This window comes from Lutra lutra, chromosome 10 (genome assembly GCF_902655055.1).
Source record: "Lutra lutra chromosome 10, mLutLut1.2, whole genome shotgun sequence".
Lineage (NCBI taxonomy): Eukaryota > Metazoa > Chordata > Mammalia > Carnivora > Mustelidae > Lutra > Lutra lutra.
Window position 1 is genome coordinate 36,399,092 of NC_062287.1, and position 19,743 is coordinate 36,418,834.

The 19,743-nt window shown below is 39.6% G+C and overlaps 1 protein-coding gene across 4 annotated transcripts in view; it reads left to right on the top strand.

Moving 5' to 3' along the window:
* Positions 1-19,743, top strand: part of MTMR2 (myotubularin related protein 2) — a 129,435-nt gene that overhangs the window by 95,194 nt on the left and 14,498 nt on the right. For 3 of the 4 annotated variants that reach the window (XM_047692054.1, XM_047692056.1, XM_047692057.1), the window contains one exon: positions 18,506-18,691. The exons of the other annotated variant lie outside the window; for it this stretch is intronic. In XM_047692054.1, coding sequence (XP_047548010.1) covers positions 18,506-18,691 — 186 coding nt within the window. The remainder of the gene's footprint in view (positions 1-18,505; positions 18,692-19,743) is intronic. 4 annotated transcript variants of the gene reach the window in all.

The following is a 19,743-nucleotide window of genomic DNA, read 5'->3' on the forward strand; positions in this document are numbered from 1 at the left end:
GGTTGTCTTTCAAATCTTGGTGATTGTCTAAGCAGCCTGTTGTTTTTTTGGTGGGTCCCAGCTGTTGAGGGTGTACCAAGCAAAACCTTAAGTATTCCAGGGGGAGGGATCTTAGTCATCTCCTAGTTTCAGGCTGATTGGAACCTAGACCCTCAGGCAGGAGCATTTAAGATAGGCAAATATATACAGTCCTATTGGACTGCAGTTACAGATCTTGCTGGCCTCCAGACCAAGTGATCTGGAGGTGTCCCCTCAGTGACAATTGCAAAATTTGAGGCTTTGGACAAGTATTTGGGCTTTTTTTCCTGGAGGTACTAGTGAGCTATAGCAGGGCAAAGTGAGAGCTCATAGGTAAATAGTATCCCCTCAGCTTATGTTTTCTGAGAGCATTTCCATAGACCCTAGATGTGTTACAAATCTGAAGGCTATGCCTCAGGCTGAAGCTCCAGATCTAGTAGGTAAGCCATTTTCAAAGGAAAGACTGAGATGTATTGAAGTCTACTGACTGTACAATGCCCCAAGGCTGGTGGTCTGCCAAGAGCAGCATCTCGAATTGTTTCAGACCCTCAGGGCCCAGAAACACAATCCCCCTTGGCCACCAGAGCTGGGCCCTCAGTGAGTGTCCTCTCTGTGGGCTGCACACATGCACCAGCTGGCTTTGTTGGGGCCAAAGTGAAGTGGCATATGGGGATGGGTTACTTAATCGTCTTAGACCTTAATTTGCTCATTTGTAAAATGGGAATAATAATAGCCAACAGGGTTGTTTTGGGGACAAAACACACCTAATAAAAAGTAGTGCATAACCCTGTGCTCACCTACATAATAAATAACTATTCAGCAATTACTAGTTTTCTTCTCCCTTCTCCATACTTGACAGCTAACTGAGCTTATGACTGACTGAAGTCTGCACAGGATGGCTGTAGGAATTGGAAAGCAGTGTTCTCAGTGACCAGTGGTGCCCTCTTCTCACTGCCCTCCACTAATCAAGTTATTCATCCTGAGGACTTGCAGTTAGCTGGAGCAGTAGCCCTGCTTTCTGCTGTAGAACAAATATTTACATTGTGGAAATAAACATTTTTGTCCAGTTGACAAAATCTACCATAGAGAAGGAGAGAGAAGGGATGTAATTTAGCTTTAGTAAGTTACCTTTTAACCCCCAGGAAGCAATGTATGTATTTTATAGAATCAGCTAATGCAGATAAGCAGAAAGAAGAACATATTTTAAAACACTCTAAATCCTTTAACACCATGAAACTTTGGTTGTTCTTCTAGACCTTCTATGAGTATTTGCATGCACACATATATTTGAAACAGTGGGATAATTGTAACTTCCTTTTTAAAACATTGACACTAGGGGAGCCTGGGTGGCTCAGCGGATTAAAGCCTTTGCCTTCAGCTCAGGTCATGGTCCCAGGGTCCTGGGATCGAGTCCTGCATTGGGCTCTGTGCTCAGCAGGAAGCCTGCTTCCTCCTCTCTCTCTGCCTGCCTCTCTGCCTACTTGTGATCTCTCTGTCAAATAAAATGAATTTAAAAAATCCTAAAATAAATAAATAAATAAATGAATAAATAAATAAAACATTGACACTGCACCTTTCTGTGCCAATAAACATTTATCCAAAACATTATTTTAATGGTGCAATAACTAATAATATCAACTGTTACTGGATATTTAGGTTCTTTCTTTCTTTTTTTTTTTTTTTGCTTTTGTAAACAATGCTGGGATGATCATCCTTTTAATTAAATAATGGTGCCTGTGCCTGATTATTTCCATCCTATTTAGTGTTTTGAGGGCATTGTGAGTTGCAGGCATTCTCTATTAAACTATAAATGTTTCTTCATAAAGGAGAAATGAGATAATGTCTATGTGAAGCTTGCAGCACAGGGACTAGCATGTATTTTTCTAGTAATTACTTGTTCCCCTTCCAGAACTTAACTCTGAATTAGCAGGAGAGAGCCTTAGTATGTTTTCTAGCATAAAAGGAGAAGGAAAGAGAAATGTAATGCAAAAATGGTGGTATGGCAAAGTATTACATTTTTTATCTTAATTTTTAAAACATTCTGATACTTATTTTAATATGGAAATCCCCTCTTTTTTTAAAGACTGATATATTTTGTTTATTGGCATGTTTTGCTGGTTACAAGATATACTAGACAATATAGGAAAACTCAGCAGGCATAGAAAAAGAAAGGAAATAAAAATCTACCCATATCCACTAATATTTTGCTATATTTTCTTCATTATTTTTTTGGCACACTTATATGTTGATAATTTTTTTTCTTTGTTTTTCCTTTTAATACTATAGGATTTATGTCTTCTAGTACAATATTCATGAAAAATACTTTAATAGTAGTTGTTACAGCTGTGTCATTATTCATTTAGTCATTTTTCTCATATTGAGTGTTTTTTTTTATTTTATTTTTTATAAACATATATTTTTATCCCCAGGGGTACAGGTCTCTGAATCGCCAGGTTTACACATTTCACAGCACTCACCATAGCACATACCCTCCCCAATGTCCATAACCCCACCCCCCCCAACCCCCCTCCCCCCAACAACCCCTCAGTTTGTTTTGTGAGATTAAGAGTCACTTATGGTTTGTCTCCCTCCCAATCCCATCTTGTTTCATTTACTCTTCTACCCCCTTAACCCCCCATGTTGCATCTCCTCTCCCTCATATCAGGGAGATTGTATGATAGTTGTCTTTCTCCGATTGACTTATTTCGCTAAGCATGATACCCTCTAGTTCCATCCACGTCGTCGCAAATGGCAAGATTTCATTTCTTTTGATGGCTGCATAGTATTCCATTGTGTATATATACCACATCTTCTTTATCTTCTTTATATTCTTTATTCATGTCCTAGATGGAACCTAGATGGTTCTTTCCATAGTTTGGCTATTGTAGACATAGCTGCTATAAACATTCGGGTGCATGTGCCCCTTTGGATCACTACGTTTGTATCTTTAGGGTAAATACCCAGCAGTGCAATTGCACGGTCATAGGGTAGTTCTATTTTCAACATTTTGAGGAACCTCCATGCTGTTTTCCAGAGTGGTTACACCAGCTTGCATTCCCACCAACAGTGTAGGAGTGTTCCCCTTTCTCCGCATCCTCGCCAGCATCTGCATTTCCTGACTTGTTAATTTTAGCCATTCTGACTGGTGTGAGGTGATATCTCACTGTGGTTTTGATTTGTATTTCCCTGATGCCGAGTGATATGCTGCACTTTTTCATGTGTCTGTTGGCCATCTGGATGTCTTCTTTGCAGAAATGTCTGTTCATGTCCTCTGCCCATTTCTTGATTGGATTCTTTGTTCTTTGGGTGTTGAGTTTGCTAAGTTCTTTATAGATTTTGGACACTAGCCCTTTATATGATATGTCATTTGCAAATATCTTCTCCCATTCTGTCAGTTGTCTCTTGGTTTTGTTAACTGTTTCTTTGCTGTGCAAAAGCTTTTGATCTTGATGAAATCCCAATAGTTCATTTTTGCCCTTGCTTCCCTTGCCTTTGGCGATGTTCCTAGGAAGATGTTGCTGCGGCTGAGGTCGAAGAGGTTGCTGCCTGTGTTCCCCTCAAGAATTTTGATGGATTCCTTTCTCGCATTGAGGTCCTTCATCCATTTGAGTCTATTTTCGTGTGTGGTGTAAGGAAATGATCCAATTTCATTTTTCTGCATGTGGCTGTCCAATTTTCCCAACACCATTTATTGAAGAGGCTGTCTTTTTTCCATTGGACATTCTTTCCTGCTTTGTCGAAGATTAGTTGACCATGGAGTTGAGGGTCTATTTCTGGGCTCTCTATTCTGTTCCATTGATCTATGTGTCTGTTTTTGTGCAGGTACCATGCTGTCTTGATGATGACAGCTTTGTAATACAGCTTGAAGTCCGGAATTGTGATGCCACCAACTTTGGCTTTCCTTTTCAATATTCCTTTGGCTATTCGAGGTCTTTTCTGGTTCCATATGAATTTTAGGATTATTTGTTCCATTTCTTTAAAAAAAATGGATGGTACTTTGATAGGAATTGCATTAAATGTGTAGATTGCTTTAGGTAGCATAGACATTTTCACAATATTTATTCTTCCAATCCAGGAGCATGGAACATTTTTCCATTTCTTTGTGTCTTCCTCAATTTCTTTCATGAGTACTTTATAGTTTTCTGAGTATAGATTCTTAGTCTCTTTGGTTAGGTTTATTCCTAGGTATCTTATAGTTTTGGGTGCAATTGTAAATGGGATGGACTCCTTAATTTCTCTTTCTTCTGTCTTGTTGTTGGTGTAGAGAAATGCAACTGATTTCTGTGCATTGATTTTATATCCTGACACTTTACTGAATTCCTGTACAAGTTCTAGCAGTTTTGGAGTGGAGTCTTTTGGGTTTTCCACATATAGTATATCATCTGTGAAGAGTGATAGTTTGACTTCTTCTTTGCCGATTTGGATGCCTTTAATTTCCTTTTGTTGTCTGATTGCTGAGGCTGGGACTTAGTACTATGTTGAATAGCAGTGGTGATAGTGGACATCCCTGCCATGTTCCCGATCTTAGCGGAAAAGCTTTCAGTTTTTCTCCATTGAGAATGATATTTGTGGTGGTTTTTTCATAGATGGCTTTGATAAATATTGAAGTATGTGCCCTCTATCCCTACACTTTGAAGAGTTTCAATCAGGAAGGGATGCTGTACTTTGTCAAATGCTTTTTCAGCATCTATGGAGAGTATCATATGGTTCTTGTTCTTTCTTTTATTAATGTGTTGTATCACATTGATTGATTTGTGGATGTTGAACCAACCTTGCAGCCCTGGAATAAATCCCACTTGGTCGTGGTGAATAATCCTTTTAATGTACTGTTGAATCCTATTGGCTAGTATTTTGGTGAGAATTTTTGCATCTGTGATCATCAAGGATATTGGTCTGTAGTTCTCTTTTTTGATGGGATCCTTGTCTGGTTTTGGGATCAAGGTGATGCTGGCCTCATAAAATGAGTTTGGAAGTTTTCCTTCCATTTCTATATTTTGGAACAGTTTCAGGAGAATAGGAATTAGTTCTTCTTTAAATGTTTGGTAGAATTCCCCTGGGAAGCCATCTGGCCCTGGGCTTTTGTTTGGAGTTTTTTGATGACTGTTTCAATCTCCTTACTGGTTATGGGTCTGTTCAGGCTTTCCATTTCTTCCTGGTTCAGTTGTGGTAGTTTATATGTCTCTAGGAATGCATCCATTTCTTCCAGATTGTCAAATTTGTTGGCGTAGAGTTGCTCATAGTATGTTCTTATAATTGTCTGTATTTCTTTGGTGTTTGTTGTGATCTCTCCTCTTTCATTCATGATTTTATTTATTTGGGTCCTTTCTCTTTTCTTTTTGATAAGTCTGGCCAGGGGTTTATCAATCTTATTAATTCTTTCAAAGAACCAGCTTCTAGTTTCGTTGATTTGTTCTATTGTTTTTATGGTTTCTATTTCATTGATTTCTGCTCTGATCTTTATGATTTCTCTTCTCCTGCTGGGTTTAGGGTTTCTTTCTTGTTCTTTCTCCAGCTCCTTTAGGTGTAGGGTTAGGTTGTGTACCTGAGACCTTTCTTGTTTCTTGAGAAAGGCTTGTACCACTATGTATTTTCCTCTCAGGACTGCCTTTGCTGTGTCCCACAGGTTTTGAACTGTTGTGTTTTCATTATCATTTGTTTCCATGAATTTTCTCAATTCTTCTTTAATTTCCTGGTTGACCCATTCATTCTTTAGAAGGATGCTGTTTAGTCTCCATGTATTTGGGTTCTTTCCAAATTTCCTCTTGTGATTGAGTTCTAGCTTCAGAGCATTATGGTCTGAAAATATGCAGGGAATGATTCCAATCTTTTGATACCGGTTGAGACCTGATTTAGGACCGAGGATGTGATCTATTCTGGAGAATGTTCCATGTGTACTAGAGAAGAATGTGTATTCTGTTGCTTTGGGATGAAATGTTCTGAATATATCTGTGATGTCCATCTGGTCCAGTGTGTCATTTAAGGCCTTTATTTCCTTGTTGATCTTTTGCTTGGATGATCTGTCCATTTCAGTGAGGGGAGTGTTAAAGTCCCTTACTATTATTGTATTCTTGTCGATGCGTTTCTTTGATTTTGTTATTAATTGGTTTATATAGTTGGCTGCTCCGACAATAGGGGCATAGATATTTAAAATTGTTAAATCTTCTTGTTGGACAGTTCCTTTGAATATGATATAGTGTCCTTCCTCATCTCTTATTATAGTCTTTGGCTTAAAATCTAATTGATCTGATATAAGGATTGCCACTCCTGCTTTCTTCTGATGTCCATTAGCATGGTAAATTCTTTTCCACCTCCTCACTTTAAATCTGGAGGTGTCTTCGGGTTTAAGATGAGTTTCTTGTAGGCAACATATAGATGGGTTTTGGTTTTTTATCCATTCTGATACCCTGTGTCTTTTGATTGGCGCATTTAGCCCATTCACATTCAGGGTAAGTATTGAGAGAGATGAATTTAGTGCCATTGTATTGCCTGTAAGGTGACTGTTACTGTATATTGTCTCTGTTTCTTTCTGATCTACTACTTTTAGCCTCTCTATTTGCTTAGAGGACCCCTTTCAATATTTCCTGTAGAGCTGGTGTGGTGTTTGCAAATTCTTTCAGTTTTTGTTTGTCCTGGAAGCTTTTAATCTCCTTCTATTTTCAATGATAGCCTAGCTGGATATAGTATTCTTGGCTGCATGTTTTTCTCATTTAGTACTCTGAATATATCATGCCAGCTCTTTCTGGCCTGCCAGGTCTCTGTGGATAAGCCTTCTGCCAATCTAATATTTTTACCATTGTATGTTACAGACTTCTTTTCCCGGGCTGCTTTCAGTATCTTCTTTTTGTCACTAAGACTTGTAAATTTTACTATTAGGTGACGGGGTGTGGACCTATTCTTATTGATTTTGAGGGGGGTTCTCTGAACCTCCTGGATTTTGATGCTTGTTCCCTTTGCCATATTGGGGAAATTCTCTCCAGTAATTCTCTCCAACATACCTTCTGCTCCCCTCTCTGTTTCCTCTTCTTCTGGAATCCCAATTATTCTAATGTTGTTTCGTCTTATGGTGTCACTTATCTCTCGAATTCTCCCCTCGTGGTCCAGTAGCTGTTTGTCCCTCTTTTGCTCAGCTTCTTTATTCTCTGTCATTTGGTCTTCTATATCGCTAATTCTTTCTTCTGCCTCATTTATCCTTGCAGTGAGAGCCTCCATTTTTGATTGCACCTCATTAATAGCTTTTTTGATTTCAACTTGGTTAGATTTTAGTTCTTTTATTTCTCCAGAAAGGGCTTTTATATCTCCCGAGAGGGTTTCTCTAATATCTTCCATGCCTTTTTTGAGCCCGGCTAGAACCTTGAGAATTGTCATTCTGAACTCTAGATCTGACATATTACCAATATCTGTATACATTAGGTCCCCAGCCTTTGGTACTGCCTCTTGTTCTTTTTTTTGTTGTGAATTTTTCCGCCTTGTCATTTTGTCCAGATAAGAGTATATGAAGGAGCAAGTAAAATACTAAAAGGGGGCAACAACCCCAGGAAAATATGCTTTAGCCAAATCAGAAGAGATCCCAAATCATGAGGTGGGAGAAAGGGGATAAAAAGAGGTTCAGAAAGAAAAAAAAAAAAAAAAAAAAAAGAAACAATTAAAAAAAGAAAACCAATAAAGAAAAAATATAAAAAGGAAAAAAAATATATATATATATTAGATAAACTAGTTAAAAAACGTTAAAAAAGAAAAGGGTAAAAGTTTAAAAAATTTAGCAGAAGAAGAGAAAAAAAATTGAAAAAGAAAAAAAAATTAACTGCAAGGCTAAAGAATCATGGGGAGAAAGCCATGAGTTCCGTGCTTTGCTTTCTCCTCCTCTGGAATTCTGCTGCTCTCCTTGGTATTGAAACTGCCTTCCTTGGTAGGTGAACTTGGTCCTGGCTGGGTTTCTTGTTGATCTTCTGGGGGAGGGGCCTGTTGTAGTGATTCTCAAGTGTCTTTGCCCCAGGCGGAGTTGCACCGCCCTTACCAGGGGCCGGGCTGAGTAATCCGATAGGGTTTGCTTTCGGGAGCTTTTGCTCCCTGAGCGCTTTCGTAGAGTTCCGGAGGGCGGGAATGAAGATGGTGGCCTCCCAGTCTCCAGCCCGTAGGAGCCGAGAGCCTGGGGCCCCACTCCTCAGTGCGCCCTCAGAGAACAGCACCCAATGACTCCCGTCACCCTGGCCTCCGGCCGCGCTCCTAGCTGACCGAGCCTGCGACCGGTTCAAGGTAACCCCGAGCTTAGAGCTTACTCCTCGGCTCTGTCTCTGTAGCCGGCTCCCATTCTAATACCTGTAAGCTCTGCGACACTCAGACACCCCCGATCCTTCTGTGACCCTGCGGGACCTGAGGCCACACTGACCCCGCGTGGGCTTCACCCCGGTTAAGCCTCTGGAGCGATGTCCCTCAGCGGAACAGACTTTTAAAAGTCCTGATTTTGTGCTCCGTTGCTCCGCCGCTTGCTGGGAGCCGGCCCCTCCCCCCGCATTCTAATTTCCCATCGCTTTGGATTCACTTCTCCACCAGTCCTACCTTCCAGAAAGTGGTTGATTTTCTGTTTCTAGAATTGCTGATCTTCTTCTCTTTGATCTCCCGTTGCATTTGTAGGTGTTTGCATTCTTTAGATAAGCTATCTAGCTGATCTCCTGCTACCTGAAGTATTCTCAGCCTGCTACTTCTACACCATCTTCCTCATATTGAGTATTTAAGTGTTTAGTATTTTAAATATCACTGAAATAAATATCTTTTGTTGGCATCTTTATTTCCTTAAAAGAGTACCCTAGATATACAGTGACTGTGCTAAAATTTAAAAATACGTATTTTTTAAGAGTTTTGTTACGTATGGTCAATATTCTTCAGGAAAGTTCAATTTACCAGCCTGATGTCTTTCCCTCTGATTTTATTGAAATATAATTGATGTAGAACACTGCACAAGTTTAAGGTGTACAGTATGACTTGATATGTGTATGTATTATGAAATGATCACTGCAATAAGTTTAGTTAACATCCATTACCTCATATAATTACAAATTTTTTTTCCCCTTGTGCTGAGAATTTGTAAGATATGTGTCCTTAGCAACTTTCAAATATGCAACATAGTATGGCTAACCATAATCATCAGAACTTATCTTTTAAGTGGAAGTTTGTACCTTTTGACCACCTTTACCCAATCTCCACATCTGCCCCCCCCCTTTTAATTTGCAAAAGTGTATATCCTTGTTTGTAACCTCAACTCTCAGAACGTTTTTAATAACTTAATCAGCATGAATATAACAAATCCTCTTGCAGTCATGATCCGTGTCAAGAACTAAAATGATTTCTTTGAGCTATTGGTTGAGCTCTTTCTATAAAGAAACACTTTGTTTTAACTATATTTTGGTTAACCAGCAATTTAAGTCCCATTTTCTCAGGGATGAGCTTATTTCCTCTCATCCCATGAAGGTGACTAATTTTTTAAAGTACCATTATAAGTGTGTGTATTTAAACATATTCAACATTTTCTAATCCATTGCAGATAATATTTTTTTGAAGTTAAAATTTCTCATCTTTGGTCAGAGGGAGGTTTTTCAAGTTATTTCCTGAGGTTTTTTTTGACATAACTATAGTAATGTTCGCTATCTGGTGTAGGGAGATATACCAGACTCGTCAGGAAGTCTTGCGCGTTGACTAGCCCCAGACTCGAAACAGCTATTTCTCCAAGAAGTTCTCATTCCTGTTTGTACCAAATGGTGTTGCAAACCATCATCTGGGGTGCTGAGGATATTTGTTCCTGGATTGGTACTGCTTCAATGCCTTTCCAGTGAAAATAGGATTAGGGAATATTTACATATTTTTAAAGATAAAGTACCTCCGGAGTTCATAGTGGTGCTTTCAATGTAAATTCAGTGTTAAATAGTTTTTACATAACTTCTTCTAAATTACATATATATCTCCTTTCTTCCACACCAGCAATCCCAGTTCTCAAAGACTCAGGGAATGATAAGTATGTTCCATAATTATTTGTCTGCTTTCTCTCACCAGTCTCAGAATAACAATATTAATACCCCCATCATCAGTACTTACTGGAAAGTTAATTTTTTTTTCATTTGCTCTCCCCATTCTCCCCCATTTTTAAAATACATTGTATTATATTGACATTGTCAGCGCATACAACCTTAACACATTCTCCCTTTTGAACACATACTCTCCCATTCACCTCTGACTTCCACAAGTAGCTATTTATTTCGTGCTCACAAGCAGTTTGTATGTGAATGATTTCTAGACATTATTATGATTCTTCTTATTGTCTGATGTTGTTCTCCTCTGAATATTTCAGGAGGGACTCGTGGGAACAATATTCTGCGTTTGCTTGCTAATAGGAGCTTCTTGTTTGAAAGTTAGTTTGGCTAGACATAAAACCCTTAGCTTACATGTGATTTTTCTGAGTTTCTTAAATGCATTGCTTATTTTCTTTTGGCATAAAGCTTCAAAGGCTAATGATAAACTAAATTTCTTTACCTTGTAAGTTACTCTTTTTACTTGGATATTCGGAGGACTTTTTTCCTTTGAAGTACAGTTATTGCCAGAATATGTCTTCATGATGTGTGTTCTGTGTCTGTATTCTTAGGTATGCATGTGTGCTGTTTCAATATGTAATTTCCAATAAAAAAATTTAATGCAGTTTTCTTTAATCACAGTTCTTAGCATTCTGTTTCCTTGTTCTGACTTGTTCTTCAGGACTCCCGTGTTGGCTCTTCTTCGCCTTTTTTCATCATTTGTTGCTTTCTCTTGACTCCTTCTTATGTCTTTCTAATTTCATTTTGGCTTTAAATATTTTCCTTTTCTCTATTCTTTTAACTTGATATCTGCTATATTATTTATTCTTGTGTTTCTTCTTCTTTAGTCTTCCTGATTTTTTTTTCCTTTTATTTCTAATTTCTCCTCAAGTTCTGTCACTTCATTTTTGAATTTTCTAATTCCAATTTATTTTGTTTTTCATGCCTGCTCTTATTTTTTAATGTCTTTAGCTCGCTTGGAAAGAGATTTCAGTGTTGAGAGGCCTTTTCAGTGGATATGTTATGAATGCTGGTCATTCTCTTTTTTTTTTTTTTTAAAGATTTTATTTATTCATTTGACAGACAGAGATCACAAGTAGGCAGAGGCAGGCAGAGAGAGAGGAGGAAGCAGGCTCCCCACTGAGCAGAGAGCCCGACACAGGGCTTGATCCCAGGACCCTGGGATCATGACCTGAGCCGAAGGCAGAGGCTTTAACCCACTGAGCCACCCAGGTGTCCCTGGTCATTCTCTTTTTAGGGTAGTGCCTGTGGGACTTGGCCTTGATCCTTTTCTGTTACTCATTTTTACATGAAATTAGTTTTCCTGAATCTTCAGGACAGTTGGTTCAGTTAGAAGCCATGGCTCAGAAGTTAGGTGTACCCAGAAGTGAGAAGAGCTAATTTCACCGAGCTGCCTCTTTTATTGTTTGCATGTAGCATTAAAAAATATGAAGTCTTACTTTCTGGAATTTACTGGCTCTATCCTGTCTCTCCCATCTAATACCTTCTCTCCATCCCTTATCTGAAACTTCTTTTTCTTTGTCTTATTTCTCTGGACCCTCTCTTCACCTCTCTTGACTCTGTCCTGCTCAATTTTGTTGATGTACATAGCAGAAGTGATCCCTGGCTGGTCCGTTAGAAGAGTTCAGAAAGGTTAGACTGCTTTGGCACTTTTAGATCTACTGTAGATCTCTTAGATTCATGGGCTGTTAGAATGGACAGAACCCTTCCTGGTTTCAGCTGCTCTTCTTAAATTTACCTGTTGGACTTCCTGTAGTTCCAGAAGATGAAGGCTAACATGGAAAGCAGAACAAACACTAAAAAGTATAAGGCTCTCTTGTGCTTCTCCATTTCTCTGGTCCTTTTATACCCATTACTTCTTCTGTTTCTTCCCACGCATTTACTGATGACATTCAGATCTTGTGGCTATGGGTGGTTTTGGGGTTTCACAGAATGCTTCGTCCCCATTTCTGTTATAAATGATTTGTTTGTTTTTGGTTTTACTGTCTAGTTGCTCAATTTTCTTTAAATGTCATTTTTTTTTGAAATATAATACACATGCCAAAAAATACACTCTTTTCAAGTGTATATTTCAGCATTTTTAGTATGCTCACAAAGTTGTACAGCTGTCTCATTACAGAGTATTTTCTTTCTGCTTGTTTTTGTGACTGGTCCTGTGTAGTTTCCACTGCCATCTTTCTAGAATTTGTTGCAACCAGTTTGAATTAAAAGTGTCTCTTACCCCTGACCTGTTCAGTTCCCATGTTCCGGGAATAATCCTTGTCAACAGGAACCCATTGAAACACTGTTAACTTTGTACCTATGCCAGTCTTGAATCCAAACTATTTCCCAGACTGTCAGTGTCAGAAACAGACCTTCTGTTTTTTGGTAGTTTGTTGTTGGTTAGGAGTTAGTGGGTTTTGTAGTTTTTAGTGGTGTGAGTCATATGAATACTTAATTTTTCTGTAGATACAATGACTATCCTAGTATTTTTCTAAGTTTTTCCCCATTATTTCTCTAAGAAGCTTGATTTTATGCATGATAGGTAGGAGATAGAATATTTTATTAAGAAAAAGGAAAAAAGAAAGGAGCGGGGCCAAGATGGCAGAGGAGTAGCAGACTGAAATGACATCAGGTCCCAGGAGTTCAGCTAGATAGTTATCAAACCATTCTGAACACCTACAAATTCAACAGGAGATAGAAGAGAAAAAGAGCATCAATTCTAGGAACAGAAAAACGACCACTTTCTGGAAGGTAGGACATGCGGAGAAGTGAATCCGAAGCAACAGGAAGATAGACTGTGGGGGGAGGGGCTGGCTCCTGGAAAGTGGTGGCGCAGCAGAGCACAAAATCAGAACTTTTAGAAGTCTGCTCCACTGAGGGACATCACTCCAGAGGCTAAGCAGGGGTGGAGACCTCACAGGGAAATTGTGGTCTCAGGTCCTGTGGGGTCACAGAAAGACCAGGGATGTCTGAGCGTGGCAAATCTTCCCGGTATCAGAACAGGGAAGCCAGCTACAGAGACAGAGCCAAGGAGTGAGCTTTCAGATCGGGGTTACCTTAAACTGTGATCCAAGGCACAGTTGGACCACTGCTCTTTGAGCAGGGACCCCCCACAAATGGCAGATCTGGAGAGAACCCCTCCTTCCTCCTCCAGGAGGAGTGGCACAGGAATGCGTGGCAGGAATCTGCTTGGTTTGGAGATTCCACAAACGGGACTGTGCACCAGAGAGAAACGGTCAGTCGCAAGCAGGGTGAGCCTGGAGTGTGACCAGAGACCAGGGAGATGGGAGGGATTCACTGCTTTTCCCTGAGGGTGAACTGAGGAGTGGGGCACCACGCTCTTGGCTTCTCTGGACCGGAGATTGGGAGGCCGCCATTTTCATTCCCGTCCTCCAGAACTCTATGGAAAGCATTCAGGGAACAAAAGCTACCAAGAGCGAACCCGAGCAGATTACTTAGCCTCGCCCCTGGCAAGGGCAGGGCAGTGAAATTCCGCCTGGGGCAAAGACATTTGATACTCATTGCAACAGGCCCCTCCCCTAGAAGATCAGCAAGAACATCCAGCCAAGACCAGGGGGTGGAAAACAATTTACTATGCTAATGGACATCAAAAGAAAGCTGGGGTGGCAATCCTTATATCAGATAAATTAGATTTTAAGCCAAAGAATATAATAAAGATGAGAAAGAACACTATATCATACTTAAAGGGTCTGTCCAGCAAGAAGATATAACAATTTTAAATATCTATGCCCCTAACATGGGAGCAGCCAACTATATAAACCAATTAATAATGAAATCAAAGAAACACATCGATAATAATACAATAATAGTAGGGGACTTTAATCCCCCCCTCACTGAAATGGACAGATCATCCAAGCAAAAGATCAACAAGGAAATAAAGGCCTTAAATGACACACTGGACTAGATGGACATCACAGATATATTCAGAACATTCCATCCCAAAGGAACAGAACACACATTCTTCTCTAGTGCACATGGGACATTCTCCAGAATAGATCACATCCTGGGTCACAAATCAGGTCTCAACCAGTATCAAAAGATTGGGATCATTCCCTGCATATTTTCAGACCACAATGCTCTGAAGCTAGAACTCAGTCACAAGAGGAAAGGTGGAAAGAATCAAATACATGAAGGCTAAAGAGCATCCTACTAAAGAATGAATGGGTCAACCAGGAAATTAAAGAAGAATAGAAAAAATTCATAGAAACCTATGAAAATAAAAAAAACAACTGTTCAAAATCTGTGGGACATAGCAAAGGTGGGCCTGAGAGGAAAGTATATAGCGATATGAGCCTTTCTCAAGAAACAAGAAAGGTCTCAAGTACACAACCTAACCCTACACCTAAAGGAGCTAGAGAAAGAACAGCAAAGAAAGCGTAAACCCAGCAGGAGAAGAGAAATAATAAAGATTAGAGCAGAAATGATACAGAAACCAAAAGAATAGTAGAACAGGTCAACGAAACTAGGAACTGTTTTACTGAAAGAATTGATCAAATTGATAAACCCCTGGCCAGACATATCAAAAAGAAAAGAGAAAGGACCCAAATAAATAAAATCATGAATGAAAGAGGAGAGATCACAACCAACACCAAAGAAATACAAACAATTATAAGAACATATTATGAGCAGCTCTATGCCAGCAAATTTGACAATCTGGAAGAAATGGATGTATTCCTAGAGACATATAAACTACCGAAACTGAACCAGGAAGAAACAGAAAACCTGAACAGACCTATAACCGGTAAGGAGATTGAAGCAGTCATCAAAAATCTCCTAAGAAACAAGAGCCCAAGGCCAGACAGCTCCTGAAGGGAATTCTACCAAGCCTTTAAAGAAGAATTAATACCTATTCCCCTGAAACTGTTCCAAGAAATAGAAATGGAGGGAAAAATTCCAAACTCATTTTATGCCAGCATTACCTTGATCCCCAAATCAAAGACCCCATCAAAAAGAATTACAGGCCAATATCCTTGATGAACACAGATGCCAAAATTCTCACCAAAATACTAGCCAGTAGGATCCAAATGTACATTAAAAGGATTATTCATCACGACCAAGTGGGATTTATTCCTGGGCTGCAGGTTTGGTTCAACATCCACAAATCAATCAGTGTGATACAATACATTAATAAAAGAAAGAACAAGAACCATATGATACTCACTGTAGTTGCTGAAAAAGCATTTGACAAAGTACAGCATCCTTTCTTGATCAAAACTCTTCAAAGTGTAGGGATAGAGGGTACATACCTCAATATCCTCAAAGCCATGTATGAAACACCCACAGCGAATATCATTCTCAGTGGAGAAAAACTGAGAGCTTTTCTGCTAAGATCGGGAACATGGCAGGGATGTCCACTATCACCACTGCTATTCAACATAGTACTAGAAGTCCTAGCCTCAGCAATCAGACAACAAAAAGAAATAGAAGGCATCCGAATCAGCAAAGAAGAAGTCAAACTCTCACTCTTTGCAGATGATATGATACCTTATGTAGAAAACCCAAAAGACTCCACTCTAAAACTGCTAGAACTCATATAGGAATTCAGTAAAGTGTCAGGATATAAAATCAATGCACAGAAATTGGTTGCATTTCTATATACCAACAGCAAGACAGAAGACAGAGAAATTAAGGAGTCAATCCCATTTGCAATTGCACCCCAAACCATAAGTTGCCTAGGAATAAACCTAACCAAAGAGGCAAAGAATCTGTACTCAGAAAACTACAAAGTACTCATGAAAGAAATTGAGGAAGATGCAAAGAAATGGAAAAACATTCCATGCTCATGGATTGGGAAAATAAATATTGTGAAAATGTCTAAGCTACCTATAGCAATCTTCACATTTAATGCAATCCCTATCAAAATACCATGAATTTTTTTCAAAGAAATGAAACAAATAATCCTAAAAGTTATATGGAACCAGAAAAGACCCCAAATAGCGAAGAATGTTGAAAAAGAAAGCCAAAGTTTGTGGAATCACAATTCTAGACTTCAAGCTCTATTACAAAGCTGTCATCATCAAGACAGCATGGTACTGGCACAAAAACAGACACATAGATCAGTGGAACAGAATAGAGAGCCCAGAAATAGACCCTCAACTGTACGGTTAACTAATCTTTGACAAAGTAGGAAAGAATGTCCAATGGAAAAAGACAGTCTTTTCAACAAATGGTGTTGGAAAAATTGGACAGCCACATGCAGAAAAATAAAAATGGACCATTTCCTTATACCACACACAAAAATAGACTCAAAATTGATGAAAAATCTCATTGTGAGACAGGAATCCATCAAAATCCTTGAGGAGAACGCAGGCAGCAACCTCTTCAACCTCAGCCACAGCAACTTCTTCCTAGAAACATTGCTAGAGGCAAGGAAGCAAGGGCAAAAATGAACTATTGGGACTTCATCAAGATCAAAAGCTTTTGCACAGCAAAGGAAACAGTCAACAAAACCAAAAAATAGCTGACAGAATGGGAGAGATATTTGCAAATGGCATATCAGATAAAGGGCTAGTATCCAAAATCTATAAAGAACTTAGAAACTCACACCCAAAGAACAAAGAATCTAATCAAGAAGTGGGCAGAGGACATGAACAGACATTTCTGCAAAGAAGACATCCGGATGGCCAATAGACACATGAAAAAGTGCTCCACATCACTTGGCATCAGGGAAGTACAAATCAATACCACAATGAGATACCACCTCACACTAGTCAGAATGGCTACAATTAACCAGTCAGGAAACAACAGAAGTTGGTGAGGATGCAGAGAAAGGGGAACCTTTCTACACTGTTAGTGGGAATGTAAGCTGGTGAGCCACTCTGGCAAACAGCATGGAGGTTCCTCAAAAAGTGGAAAATAGAGCTACCCTATGACCCAGCAATCGCACTACTGGGTATTTACCGTAAAGATACAAATGTAGTGATCCGAAGGGGCACATGCACCTGAATGTTTGCGGTAGCAACGTCCACAATAGCCAAACTATGGAAAGAACCTCGATGTCCATCAACAGATGAATGGATAAAGAAGAAGTGGTATGTATGTATGTATGTGTGTGTGTATATACACACACACACACACACACACACATATATATATATATGTGTGTGAATACTATGCAGCCATCAAAAGAAGTGAAATTTTGCTATTTGGAAGGACATGGTTGGAACTAGTGGGTATTATGCTGAGCGAAATAAGTCAATCAGAGAAAGACAATTATCACTTGAAGTCCTGGATATGAGGAACTTGAGAGGCAGGGTTTGGGGTTTGGGGGGTAGGGAAGGAAAAAAATGAAACAAGTTTGGATCAGGAGGGAAACAAACCATAAGAGATTCTTAATCTCACAAAACAAACTGAGGGTTGCTGTGGGGAGGGAGTGTATAGAGAGGGTGGTTGGGTTGTGGACATTGGGGATGGTATGTGACATGGTGAGTGCTATGAATTGTGTAAGCCTGACAATTCACAGACCTATACCCCTGGGTCAAATAATACATTATATGTTAATAAAAATAATAAAGTTTCAGCCCCTCAAATAAATAAATGAGTTCTTTTCAGCCACAGCGTATTTTGAACACCAGATATTTCTCATCCTGTTTTGTGGATGTAGATTTAAGTATTTGAGGATAGAGCTACTAATATACTATGGTATTCTATGCTTTTATAACTGTTCTGTCTTTTTATTTGGAAATAATTATGTGGTTGAAATAGAGGCAAGTCACTATGATTGCAAGGCATCTTGCAAATATTCCAATTAAAATGAGGTGACGAGGATAGTAGGTGAAGAATCATGGGCCAGAATGAAACCAACTAGATGTTGTCTCTGCACACAGAGCCAGTGATTTCAGCCTTCTCTAATAAATTATGTTTGGGTAGAACTGGAAATATTGGTGGAAAAAGTTTAGTGCTTTAACATGTTGAAGGACCTTCATATATGGTATCACATTTAAATTTTATAACAGCCACATAAGAAAGTCAGAGTAAGAGTGTATATTCCCATTTTATAAAGAAAAATTTGTAGTGAGAGTGGCTGTGTTACGATGTCCTGGCCTGTTGACATTTTCCCATGGAGTTTTCCTATTCATCAGTAATATGAATCACTGGGGTGCCAGGGTGGCACAGTTGGTTAAGCATCTGACTTCGGCTCAGGTCGTCATCCCTGGTTCCTGGGATTGAGCTCTGCGTTGGGCTCCGTGCTTAGCAGGGAGTCTGCTTCTCCCTCTCCATCTGTCCCTGCCATTCCCCCACCTCTGCTTGCGCTCTCTGTCCCTCTTTTTCTCAAATAAATAAGATCTTTAAAAAAAAAATGCATCTGTCATGCTATTGGATATTTTATGGCACCTGTTCACATGTTTATGTATAGTGGGTGTACCTTCATATATGATTTCCTGTGGTGTTTGCTTTTTTTCCAGGCGAAGGGTGGAGGTTATGAGAGTGAAGATGCCTATCAAAATGCAGAACTAGTTTTTCTGGATATCCACAATATTCATGTTATGAGAGAATCTTTACGAAAACTTAAGGAGATTGTGTACCCTAACATTGAGGAGACTCACTGGCTGTCTAACTTGGAATCTACTCATTGGCTTGAACATATTAAGGTTCGGTATTTGTTATTATTCCCTTATATTATTACAGAGTATCAGACAAGGGGTTTCTCTGCCCCTCTATTTCCACACTATTACAATTGAACTGTAAGATGAAGGTATCTTTCTATACGATGAAAAATGGATAACTGCTTTGAAAATTGTAAGTACTTCTAAGGTGTGTTGCTTGAATGAATGAGTTTCCTGTACTGCGTATTTGGTTCTCTTGTGGTCTTCTCTCCGCCTCCCTGCCCCGCCCTGTCTGGATTCTTCTCGTCCTTCAGACCCCAGTTCTGACTTCTTCTCTTCCATTTTCTCTGCACTTTCACTTTGCTTTCTCTTTCCAGCTCATCAAGTACGACCTTACACTTCATTTAATGGTCTCGTGTCAGCATATATTCCTAATTCATGGAAACCGGGGCTGGATAATTTGTTAATGTTTTTGGACCCCTCAGGAGCTAGGGCAGCACCATGTGTGTGAGGGAGGCGAAGCGGTTGAATGAGGGTATGAGGCTAAATGATGTGGAGTCTACCCCGTGAACGCTAGTGTGCCCAGCCTGTCACTGTCATGATTGGAGCAGCAGATGTGATTGCACTTTGTACAGTTACATACTTTTCTCAGACGTGGTCTGAATCTCAGTAACACAGCATCCCAAGATGGAGACTCTAGCCGTACACACGTTCATACTGTGAAATAAAGAGTAAGGAGCAGACACGTGTTCACATTAGAATCTCTCAAATTTGGACAGAACTGAAGAGAAGGCCAATTTGATCTGAGAATTAGAGATTAATTTTATTCTTTCTCTTCCAGACACTTGGAAGCTTGAATGTAGCAGAATGCACACTCTCCTCAGGCAGGGAGCATGTTCCCAAGGGCCCATCTGTTGCAGCACGTAAAGTGTAAATAGAAAACAGGGACACTTGATTTGAAGGGAACATAAATTGCAGTGTTGGCATCTGTAAATGGCAAAGCTTTCCCCCTGCGCATATAACAGTCTCTCCAGAAAGCTCGCTCTGACAACAAACAGGTCCCCTTAGAGGCAGAGGAGATCCGGCTGTGCCTGGCC